This window comes from Camelina sativa, chromosome 18 (genome assembly GCF_000633955.1).
Source record: "Camelina sativa cultivar DH55 chromosome 18, Cs, whole genome shotgun sequence".
Lineage (NCBI taxonomy): Eukaryota > Viridiplantae > Streptophyta > Magnoliopsida > Brassicales > Brassicaceae > Camelina > Camelina sativa.
Genome location: NC_025702.1, coordinates 1,705,427 through 1,716,586, shown reverse-complemented (window position 1 = coordinate 1,716,586; position 11,160 = coordinate 1,705,427). Strand labels below are relative to the sequence as shown.

Sequence of the window (11,160 nt, the reverse complement as noted above, 5' to 3'; positions counted from 1 at the left end):
GATTCTGATTTCTTTCCTTCCGAATTTTAGTCATAAATTGGCTCTTAATTAGTTTCTCATATCTCTTTTTAGGTCGTTAATTAGGTAACCAAAGAATAGCTCGTTGAGTCTATTGAGAGTAAGTTTCCTTGCTTGCTCGTTTTTTTTTAATAGAAGACCTAGTTGTGGGCTTAAATCTTATGATGTTGCTAGTTCTTCTCTGCCAAGATAGATCCTAGAAAATCTTGCAGTTTGTTACAAATGTACAGTTGGTTAAGCTGATATAATGGATGTGTACAAATGAGTTATTATTGCGTGAAATCTTTTTGCAAGTTAACACCAGCTGCGTTCATGTCTCTCTCTCTCTGGTCGCATTTCCTACTTGGACTGGTAAATCCAGAACGTTTTAAATGTGTCTTTGCCAGTCATAGAAATACAGAAATATATTCAAATAGTGCAGAAGTTGTTGAGTCATGAATCTTGAATCTTCTATCAGCTTCTCTTGTTTATTTTAAAGGTTCTGAGCAAAGTTATCCCACGTTTTCCATCTCTTGGCTTTGCAACATTCAGATGAGATTTCATACCTCGAGGTTGGAGGAATTCTGAGTATGCCATGATCGAGTCAAGCTCATGGTATATATATATATAGTCTATAATACTCATTAAAGGTTTTATGATTTTGCATGCCTTATGTGCAGATATCATCCAATGAAGTAACGAAACTTAACTATATATTTATACGCTTAGTGGAAATGACAAGAGTAGGTAAGTTTTAAATCCATTTTTACTTAGTCCTTTCTTTGGTCTAACAAACTTCTTGTGCTTCTGGTTTCTTATTCCCTTCCTCTCCAACCTTGTAATTTTTTTCTATACTGAAAGCTGTTTCACAATCATGTTACTTAACTCGGTCCAAAATCTGTATATGTCCCTCTGTTTCTCCCCTTGTTTCATGTAGATGGAAAAAGGTTATTGTCTTAATATCATACACGTTTTAGTTCACAGATGATTGTTTAAATTGTATCTCAGTTTCAGTATTGCTGTGTATCAGTTTCTGAGCTTGGTTTGTTTCCTCCTAGTCCTAGGGTTAACATTTATGGTGACTGGTTTAAATTAGTATGTTGATCTTTGATGTTATCCTGAGTGAATTTTCCAGGACCAGAGCTGTGCTAAAAACAAGTAACAGGCTCTTTCTTTGCCTATGGAAGTATTATTTTGCTCAGTTCAAAAAACCCTTATAGTCTACAATGCATGAATGATTTATTATAGTGTAACTGTCTACAATCTATAGAAACCTTTAAAAGGTTTTTGATAGTCTTAGGAACGTTTCTATTATCTATGAAGCTTACATCAAAACAGATTTCTTCCTTCTGCATTGAAAATGAAACAAAACTAGGCCTCCGTTTATCTTACTCGATAGTTAAAAATGGTGAGATATCTTATCGGCAATGCAATTACATACTCGGGGAAAACAAGACAGAAAATAATAACAAAACAAGCTGAGTGTGTCATGTCGTGTTACGTTGAATTGCAGTTCATGCCTTGTTGTTGGTGATGTCATAAACCTATCCGTTTTGTAACAAATAATTTGTCAGCCCACCAAATCTCTTCTACTTCTGCTTCCAAACCTTAAGGTATACACGAGCGAGCCACTATAAAATGCAATCTGAACCTACCAAACTTAAGTGCTCACACGTGACACGAACATGAGAACCCTCCGGACGATATAGAGTCTTTGAACTGTTTCGTTAAAGCTGGGATCTTTTTGTTGTTGCGACATTCGTCATATCCATTGCTTAGACAGAGAGAAGAGATAATGCTGAGAGCTTCGCTTCTCTGTTCTTCGACCTCAATTACTTTCACACCAATTCAACTATTCAATCCCAATAATTCCCACCAATTACATAACTTCGAACTATCTCGTCCCGTCTCGGCTCTGTCTGGTACCAAAGGTCACTTCAGTCTCGTGAGAGCTCGTGAGAAATCCAGCTTCCTCGTTCGTAGCACCGGTAACTAATTTTGTTTATTGGGCTTATTCTTGTTTTGCGTTTCTGGGTTCTTATTCTTGTTCTGTTTACAAGCTGTGGAAACTTAAGAAAATTTGGGTTTCGAGAAGCTGTTATTAGCAACTGGATTATTGAATTGATTATAGTTTTGGTTTTGATTGGCTCTCTTTGTTTTTTTTTATCTTTAGCTACTCAAGAGACAGTTGAAACCAGTAGTGAAAGTGGCTTGGATTTGGTTGAGGTTGGGTTCTTGTCTGGTGTTCATGGCCTACAAGGGGAGATTTGCATCAAACCAAACACTGATTTCCCTGATTTGCGTTTCTCCAAGGTATTAAAAAGAGAGAAATTTCCAGTTTGTGTGTCAAAAATATTCACTTTATAGTTATTTGACATTGTTTTACCATTGGCGTGATTGCTTCATTAGCCTGGTAGAAGATGGTTAAAACAACAATTGATGGGACAAGATAAGATTGATGAGGTTGAGTTAGTTGAAGGAAGACCTCATCCTGCGCAGAAGAGTTGGATTCTCAAGTTTCAAGGGTTGGACGATGTTGATGAGGTAGCTTTTGTGATCTCCGTGAGAGATTTAGTAGAGACGATGGAACATAATTTGTTAAATTTTCAAAGTTTTTGTTGGGTTTTGTTACCTCCAGGTGAGACAACTCGTTGGTGCAACTCTGCTTGCTGAGGAAGATGATCGTCCTGAGCTTGACGAAGGAGAGTTTTACACTCGTGATCTTGTAGGCATGAGAGTTCTTCTCAAGGTATATATGTGGGTTTTTTTTGCCTCTTGTGATATATGTCGCAATTTTTGTGAAAACTCTCTGGTCTAAATCAGTTATCGTGTACAGGAGACCGGTCAACTTGTTGGAACTGTTGCTAATATATTCGACAATGGAGGAAATGATCTTCTACACGTTTTGCTTGACTCATCCATGGAAGTCTGCAACGGGAGTGCAAAGACCAATCAGCTTGTGTGGATACCTTTTGTAGACGCAATTGTTCCTGATGTTGATTTAGAAAGAAAGGAGATGTATATAACTCCCCCGAAGGGACTCCTCGAGGTGAATATGCGATCAGATGAGCGGTCCAAGAAAGAAAGGCGGCAGCTTGTGAGGCATATTCTTCTTCACTCTTCAGATTGACCAGTCTTTATAGACTTTCCAGTTGTGATCTTTTATACTCTGCGTTCTGTGTCATTTCAGGAATGGAAAGAAAGAAAAAAGCAGCAGAAGCGTCTTATTGCTGCTAAAAAGAAGTTATGTGAATTGGAGCAAAATCATGTGTTTGATGGATTAAGGTTTGGAGAAAAGTCTCAAAGGAATTTACTTGCTGACCATATCCTTGACGTAAACTCCACACTGCTTCAGAAAGCTTTGCAAAGTATTGGCACCTCATCAAAGAGGTAAATTAACTTTAAGAAATTTCCCAACCATTGCGAGAAGCGTGTTTTCTCAGTTTTCGTTTGAATCTTGATGAAATAGATGGAATTTAGTTGAGGAAATCCATGCGCTGAGAGCTAGAGTACCGGAATGTACTCTGAATGTTTCACGAGAATGCCTTAGTTTTGATGCAAGCAAAGAGAAAATGGGTGATAACTTTAGTTTCCTTCAACAAGGGCAAAGTCTACTCTCTGAGGGTAAAGTTTCTATTTGTTTGGTTCTCAATGATCATGAGCACGAACAACCAGAAGGTGAGAATGGCGTAGTCTCGTACCTTCGTACGTTACTTGATGAGGAGCAAAGGTTCATAAAGGTTAGCTGATGCATAATTTACCATCTATAAAATGTTCATGTCATTTTAGTTATGATTTTACATGATAACTATCGGGTTATTATGTGCAGGAAGAAGATCGCGCTTGTGCGCCACTTGTCATAGTTTCCCCTGAACATAACATTGAAGCTCTGCAGAAGCTATTTCAGGACAATGATCATTTTGGATTCGAGTCAGAAAAGGTTAAGGCTTGAACTCTTCCGAGAATAGTTTTGCATTTTCGGCTATCAGATTCTCACAAAGTACATGTTTCTTTTACTAATATATAGATCTGGTTTCTCAAAGAAGAAACGCTTCCAGTAGTTAACAGCTCACCAGAGGAACCTAAAAAGCACAAGATTTTGATGAAATCTCCATGGGAGATACTTAAGTCCCCGGTTGGCTCTGGTGGAGTCTTGAGCATCCTTGCTTCACATGGAATTACAGACTCTCTTTCCACCCTGGGAATCGATTATCTTCAGGTACATCATCGATTTCTCTCTTTGATCTGACTAAGATCCAGAAAAGTTTCATCCTTTCTGATTTTCTTCTTCAAATTTGGTTAAAGGCATTAAACTTAAAGATGTTGGCAATCTCATAGGTACACAGCATCGAAACAAAACGAGAACCTTCACAACATTACATCAATCCGATGCTCGTTGGATTTGCTCGCGCAAAAGGTGCTGAGATTGGGATCCAGGTGACCGAAGAAACTGCACTCAAGAACCTTGAAATGACATTCTCAGTGAAGTTTCTGAAGAGATTGAAGGGAAAAATCGAGTTTGAAGCTGTAATGAAGATGAATTCACATGTTCAGAAGGTTGAAAAGGAGTGGGTTGAGTCCGTACCATCAGAACCGAACTCGTATGAGTTTCGTTCTGAGATTTACAGAGTCTTGAGTGAATGTTCTTCATCAGCTAAGATTTGTTTGATGAACATCACAGCTTAGAACATGTACATTGTTGTGTTTATTGTCCTCACATCTAAAAATAGTTTGGAAAGATGAGAGTATGAGACATACAAGAACTCATTACTCAACCAAGAGAGAACATCATTGTAGCATTTGGCTAAATCAATGTAAACACACACAAACTCAAGTGTATAAAACTTAAAATCTAAACCAAATATATAAAACTCAAATTTAAAATCCAAAAACCAATTTAAATTGCCATTCATATTGAAACAAAACTACATTATCTAAAAACCGTATTATATATCAAATATCAAAATATTATTCTGGTTTCAAAAAAAAAAGTTAATTTTATACTAAGATCCAACCGTTGATTGTGCGTTTAGAGTAACTTAAAGATCTAACCGTTGATTCTGTCGACCAGTCTCTGATCTTTTACAAAATTACATTTTTGACCCCCTTACATCACACAGAGAAACCCTAATTTAAATATTTATAAGAAAACTTCAGTCTACCAAAAGACATATTTTCTCATCAGCGGCGGCGGAAGCTCTCATCACCGTAAGCTCTCATCACCGTAAGCTCTCTTTCTCTCTCACGCTCTCTGAATCACATCCTTAATGTTAGTTTATGTGTATTGAAATCGATTTTCTTCTCACGCTTCTGTGCCTTTTGATGATTCTGTAGAGAAGGAGGAGTAAATAATGGCGGTTCCGTTACTTAGGAAGAAGGTCGTGAAGAAGAGGTCTGCAAAGTTCATCAGACCTCAGAGTGATCGCAGAATCACCGTCAAGGTAAACCACCTTTCTTGGTTACAGGTTTAGAGATTCAACTTTATTGCATGGGTTGTTCGTTCGTTACTCTCTGGAGTTTAGGCTTTGATACTGAGAAAAAAATGATTGCTTCTACTCTATAGTGAGACAATGTTATAGTTGAAAAAGACCGAGGCTTTCTAGATTGTTTCAGTATGATGCATTAGGACTATGAGATTTTGCATCTATATAAATGCCCTGTGGTATCTGGTAGCCAGAATTCTAAAATCTGTTTCTGGTTACTTCGTTTTTTTACGGGCAGAAAGTGAATCTCCTACAGGTCTTGCGACACAGTTGGCTTAGATTTGATAAGCTTACTGTTACTTTAACCCTGTTGACATTTCTCATCTACCTCATTTATCAGAAAGCTTGATTTGATTCTCTAGTGATATGTTTAGCTTTCATTCTCTGACTGTTTTGTTGTCTTGCAATTTGGTATTGTTCAGGAAAGCTGGAGGAGGCCTAAGGGTATTGACTCCCGGGTGAGGAGAAAGTTCAAGGGTGTCACCTTGATGCCCAATGTTGGTTACGGATCTGACAAGAAGACCCGACACTACCTACCCAATGGATTCAAGAAATTCGTTGTTCACAACACCTCTGAGCTCGAGCTACTCATGATGCACAACAGGTATATGATCTAGTTAGATTTAAACCAGAAGAATGTGATAGAGATTCTTGAGCAAATTCTCATGATTTGCTTTGGTTTCTTCTCAGGACTTACTGTGCAGAGATTGCTCACAATGTCTCAACAAAGAAGAGAAAGGCCATAGTTGAGAGAGCTTCTCAGCTAGACGTTGTTGTTACCAACAGACTTGCTAGGTTGCTTAGCCAGGAAGACGAGTGAAAAGCCCTCTAGGGTTTTTACTTTTTTATCTGTCGTTGACTATTTCGGATTATCTTTTTTTGCCTTTTTGAAGATTTTATAACTTTGGTTCTCGTTTTATGATATGATTAATTCAGAATCTACACAGCGTAAAATATGAATCGAATCTTCAATCTACTACAAATTTTGTCATACCCTCGAAATGAAACAAAGCCAATTTGATAGAACGTTTATAACTTCATCGTTCAAGCGTAACGAAATTAGCAGAAAGTGATACTACCACATGATAATTTCGAACCGTATAGCCTATTTGTGAGAAAGCTTTAAAACACCTACGTTGTTTGTGGCCGTTACAAGTATGAGTTGTCGCGCCATCTTTCAACGATTCAAGTTTCGAGCTTTCTCCATTTCGAGATTCTCAATTTCTCATGTTGCCCATGAGAAATGGTACAGGAGCTTCTCGGTTGCTAAGGAGTTTCAGAATCTTGAAGTTTCGATATGTAATCACTTATTGAACCGAAGACTCGACGAGGCACGAGAGGTTTTCAAGCAGGTTCCATCTCCTCATGTGAGTCTTTACACTAAGATGATTTCGGGATACACGAGGAACAATAGATTGGTTGATGCGTTGGATCTGTTCGACGAAATGCCTGTGAGGGATGTTGTCTCGTGGAATTCGATGATCAGTGGTTGTGTTGAGTGTGGAGATATGGATACTGCAGTGAAGCTGTTCGATGAAATGCCTGAGAGAAGCGTTGTTTCATGGACAGCGATGGTGAATGGGTGTTTTAGGTCCGGTAAGGTTGATCAAGCGGAGAGATTGTTTTATCAAATGCCTGTGAAAGATACTGCAGCGTGGAACGCGATGGTTCATGGGTATTTACTGTTTGGTAAAGTAGACGATGCCTTGAAGTTGTTTAAGCAAATGCCTCGGAGGAATGTGATTTCGTGGACGACAATGATCTCTGGGTTAGACCAGAATGAGAGGAGTGGAGAAGCTCTCGATTTGTTCAAGAACATGTTGCGTTGTTGCATAAAATCTACTTCAAGAACGTTCACTTGTGTAATCACCGCTTGTGCAAATGCTCCAGCGTTTCATATGGGTATACAAGTTCATGGCTTCATCATCAAGTCTGGGTTTTTATATGAAGAGTATGTATCTGCTTCGCTCATAACTTTTTATGCAAACTGCAAAAGAACAGAGGATTCTAGGAAGGTGTTCGACGAGAAGGTTCATGAACAAGTTGCTGTGTGGACTGCTCTATTGTCAGGTTATAGTCTGAACAAAAAGCACGAAGACGCGTTAAGTATATTCTCCGGGATGTTAAGAAACAGTATCTTACCGAATCAATCAACATTCGCTAGCGGACTGAACTCTTGCTCTGCTTTGGGAACATTGGATTGGGGTAAGGAGATGCATGGGGTTGCTTTGAAGCTTGGTTTAGGAACTGATGCATTTGTGAGTAATTCTCTGGTTGTGATGTACAGCGGTTGTGGAAATGTGAACGATGCCATTTCAGTGTTCATAGCAATCTCCGAGAAGAGCATTGTGTCATGGAATTCCATTATTGTTGGCTGCGCACAGCATGGGCTTGGAAAGTGGGCGTTTGTCATATTCGGTCAAATGATTCGCCTAAACAAAGAGCCAGATGAGATCACTTTCACTGGCTTGCTCTCTGCTTGTAGCCATTGTGGGTTCCTACAGAAAGGAAGAAAGCTGTTCTATTACATGTCAAGCGGACTAAGTCATATCGATAGAAAGATTCAACATTACACTTGTATGGTTGATATATTGGGAAGAAGCGGGGAATTGAAAGAAGCAGAAGAACTTATCGAGAGCATGGTTGTGAAACCTAATGAAATGGTTTGGTTGGCTTTACTTAGTGCTTGTAGGATGCATTCTGATGTAGACAGAGGCGAGAGAGCTGCCGCTGCCATTTTTAATTTGGACTCGAAATCAAGCGCTGTTTATGTCTTGTTGTCAAATATATATGCTTCTGCTGGTAGATGGTCGAATGTATCCAAATTGAGAGTTAAGATGAAGCAGAAGGGGATAATGAAGAAACCTGGGAGCAGTTGGGTTGTGCTTAGAGGGGAAAAGCATGATTTTTTCTCTGGTGATCGACCACATTGCATGAAAATATATGAGAAGTTAGAGTTTCTGAAAGAGAAGTTGAAGGAATTTGGCTATGTTCCTGAATATAGATCTGCTCTACATGATGTAGAAGATGAACAGAAAGAAGAGATGTTGTGGTATCACAGTGAAAGGCTTGCTATTGCGTTTGGGTTGATTAATACAGTTGAAGGAAGTACAATCACAGTGATGAAGAATCTACGTGTTTGTGAAGATTGCCACTCAGTGATTAAGTTGATCTCAAGAGTTGTGGGACGTGAGATTGTTTTAAGGGATTCAAGTCGGTTTCATCATTTTGAGAATGGAACGTGTTCTTGTGGGGATTCTTGGTAAAAAAGTGACTTGGGAATTTTCAAACTTTGACTAGTGACGCGAGAAGCTCGGGTTAAACATCTGATCTGAAGGTAAGAATAGAGGCTATAAACATGGTTTGACTTTTGTGGTGATGATTAAGTCAAGATCTAGTCTAAAAGGAGATAGGGCTGTTAAGAGAAAGAGTAGCAGGACGAAACTGCGGCTGGTAAGCATTTGTGGTAAACTACATAGATTACTGTTGATGTCTAATAATTCTTTGTCTGGGTTATTTTCTGCAGATGAAGATGGGAGGAATACTCAAGAAACTACTGAGTTGATGATATGCACCCAGTCTGCAAGATACATAGGAGGATATGTCCTATTAGGATCATGTGAGAATTCCCCTTGCAACATTCCTTCTTCAAGAAACTTCATTGTTATTTAGGTAAACCATGAATCTCATAAACCATCTCTTATGTAAGCTCCACATAGATCGTGTCACTGACTAAGGAACTGGTCCAATTGGTAATTTTATGAAGCGATTCTTTAGCTCTATTATGTCTGTTGACTGTAGTTAAAATTTACATCAGTTGAGGCTCTTGAAGTCCACCCATTGTTCTCGCTATCTTATCTTGCTATGTTATAACTGTTACGGATTGAAGTTGCAAGCAACAGTGTAATATCTAATTAAGAAGCTAGGAATTGAGACATTCGTGAGACCATAGAATATGAACAAGCTCTGTTTTTCTGTCAACAACAGGTTTCGAGCTGAAGAAAGATGTTGAAAGCGGAAATGAGAATGAAGAGCAAAGGCAAAGGTGATTATTGATGCAACTCATTTTCATATGTTTGTTTTTCATGTTCCATTACCAAAACAGAGTTGGGACTCGAGTGCTAAACTTTTACTTGTAGATTAACTCCAATGTTAACGAATGTCAAAAACTAATATAACCAAGTGATGAATCGTATCCTTCACGAAATTTAGCAAAGAGAATTCTCCCCTACTTGAAGTCAACAACAATCATGTTGATAAACAGTTTCATCTAACTGATGTGGTATAAGATTCTATAAATATGGTATTAATGTAGAGACAAAGAGAAGTAGTAAGCGCATGCGGGTATGCACGAGACATATTATTTTTGTTTTTGCATACCAGATCAGTTGTGACATAGAGCTCTTCTCAGTTTAATACACAAAACAAAATGCTTATGATGCTCCTGGCTTTAGAGCTACTCCAGCTACATAGAAAAATGACATGTGTCATGTAGCATGTGAGTACTTCATTTGCAGATGCTTCGTAAGAGAAAGATGTTGTCAAACATAAGAACTTCAGAGACGAACTCGGCTGTGTTGTGTGTGGGATTCGATGAGGAGAAGAGAGAGAGAGAGACACCTTGTGATTTTCCCGCCTAAGACCACCAAGGAAGAAGAAGAGAGAAAGCAAAAAGGTCGCAAGGGGAGCATGAGAAAAAAAAGGAAAAAAGATACTCAGCTACACGAAGTATTGTTAAATACATGCCTACACATTCCAACTTGTATCGTTCAATACATGTCCACACATTCCAACTTTAAAAATGTATTGCCAACTACACGAAGTATATGTATTGCATGGTCACATATATCAACTATATGATGACATGTGCTCAACATCACAACCATTTTATTCCAGTACACCGTTCATCAAAATCCGGTGTTGACCAGTATTAACCGGCGTTGACCAATAAAAATATGCAATTTTTTTTGTTTTTAATCTTAGAAACGAAAAAAAAGTTTTAGTTGAATTATTTAGGAATCATTTATAGTGTTTTATAATGTAAAACATATATGGATCCAAAATAAAGATATATTCTATATAATTCCATTAATTTAGTCTTATAATAGTTATCTTTTTCAATTTCAAAACTTAACTAAAATTGAAATAAAAATCATTCATAAGATATTAAAACTTAAATTCAAACCAGATAATCTTGTTATAATAAATCAAATAAGAAAACTATTTATTTTAACTTTATTAATTTAAAAACATCAACTTCTTACTTAATTTATCTAAATATAAAATTAATATTATTTAATATTCTCAACCACAAAAATATATCTACAACAAAAATACGTAGAACCAAACCCAATACATATCAAAATTATTAGAATTATTGAAAAATGTTATATACTCATGGTAAAATAAAAAAATTTAATATCTGAAAAAATTATTAATGATTTTTCATTTCAATTTTATTAATTTTTGCAATATAAAAATATATTATATATCTGTTAATTCATCCAGTCTTATAATAGTTAGTTTCTTTTTCTATTGCAATTAAAAACATCAACTTACTATTTGATTTATTTAAATATAATGTTTTTGTTATTTAATAAAAGAAATCTATTTGATTGTAAACAACAAAAACACACAATATTTATTTTTAATATATAGAAGATCCAAAAAATTGAGTTTG

At 37.1% G+C, this 11,160-nt stretch overlaps 4 protein-coding genes across 6 annotated transcripts in view; all 4 read left to right on the top strand.

The window, feature by feature from the left end:
- The window catches only part of LOC104771903, a gene marked incomplete at its 5' end in the record, with an annotated part of 3,538 nt that extends 2,502 nt beyond the window's left edge, over positions 1–1,036 (top strand). The window contains 2 exon segments of the mRNA XM_019240415.1: positions 497–569; positions 678–1,036. Coding sequence (XP_019095960.1) covers positions 497–569; positions 678–696 — 92 coding nt within the window. The 3' untranslated portion in view covers positions 697–1,036.
- LOC104760255 lies at positions 1,728–4,831 on the top strand. The gene is made up of 10 exons (XM_010483152.2): positions 1,728–1,985; positions 2,171–2,310; positions 2,407–2,541; positions 2,636–2,746; positions 2,834–3,094; positions 3,188–3,387; positions 3,467–3,737; positions 3,827–3,937; positions 4,025–4,216; positions 4,336–4,831. Exons 1-10 carry the CDS (start codon positions 1,793–1,795, stop codon positions 4,681–4,683), a joined length of 1,962 nt encoding a protein of 653 aa, XP_010481454.1. The 5' UTR covers positions 1,728–1,792; the 3' UTR covers positions 4,684–4,831.
- LOC104760254 (60S ribosomal protein L32-1) lies at positions 5,129–6,418 on the top strand. Of its 2 annotated transcripts, none has more exons than XM_010483150.2 (4): positions 5,129–5,221; positions 5,332–5,438; positions 5,903–6,084; positions 6,171–6,418. In XM_010483150.2, the coding sequence occupies exons 2-4, from the start codon at positions 5,349–5,351 to the stop codon at positions 6,298–6,300; spliced, it is 402 nt and encodes a 133-aa protein (XP_010481452.1). In that variant the 5' UTR covers positions 5,129–5,221; positions 5,332–5,348; the 3' UTR covers positions 6,301–6,418. The 2 variants fall into 2 exon arrangements, with proteins under 2 accessions (XP_010481452.1, XP_010481453.1); XM_010483151.2 differs by having other exon boundaries at positions 5,164–5,205.
- Positions 6,534–9,662, top strand: LOC104760253 (pentatricopeptide repeat-containing protein At5g46460, mitochondrial-like). 2 transcript variants are annotated; one of them, XM_010483149.2, is made up of 3 exons: positions 6,534–8,817; positions 9,007–9,152; positions 9,468–9,662. In XM_010483149.2, the coding sequence occupies exon 1, from the start codon at positions 6,638–6,640 to the stop codon at positions 8,744–8,746; it is 2,109 nt and encodes a 702-aa protein (XP_010481451.1). In that variant the 5' UTR covers positions 6,534–6,637; the 3' UTR covers positions 8,747–8,817; positions 9,007–9,152; positions 9,468–9,662. The 2 variants fall into 2 exon arrangements, with proteins under 2 accessions (XP_010481451.1, XP_010481450.1); XM_010483148.2 differs by having other exon boundaries at positions 6,534–8,933.

Bases quoted from the DNA above. Each gene is read 5' to 3' on its own strand.
- LOC104760255 (XM_010483152.2), top strand. From the start codon at position 1,793: ATGCTGAGAGCTTCGCTTCTCTGTTCTTCGACCTCAATTACTTTCACA. The intron at 2,542-2,635 runs GTAGCTTTTGTG...TGTTACCTCCAG, and splicing joins GGTTGGACGATGTTGATGAG to GTGAGACAACTCGTTGGTGC. The intron at 4,217-4,335 runs GTACATCATCGA...GCAATCTCATAG, and splicing joins TGGGAATCGATTATCTTCAG to GTACACAGCATCGAAACAAA.
- LOC104760253 (XM_010483149.2), top strand. From the start codon at position 6,638: ATGAGTTGTCGCGCCATCTTTCAACGATTCAAGTTTCGAGCTTTCTCC.
- LOC104760254 (XM_010483150.2), top strand. From the start codon at position 5,349: ATGGCGGTTCCGTTACTTAGGAAGAAGGTCGTGAAGAAGAGGTCTGCA. The intron at 5,439-5,902 runs GTAAACCACCTT...GGTATTGTTCAG, and splicing joins ATCGCAGAATCACCGTCAAG to GAAAGCTGGAGGAGGCCTAA. The intron at 6,085-6,170 runs GTATATGATCTA...GTTTCTTCTCAG, and splicing joins CTACTCATGATGCACAACAG to GACTTACTGTGCAGAGATTG.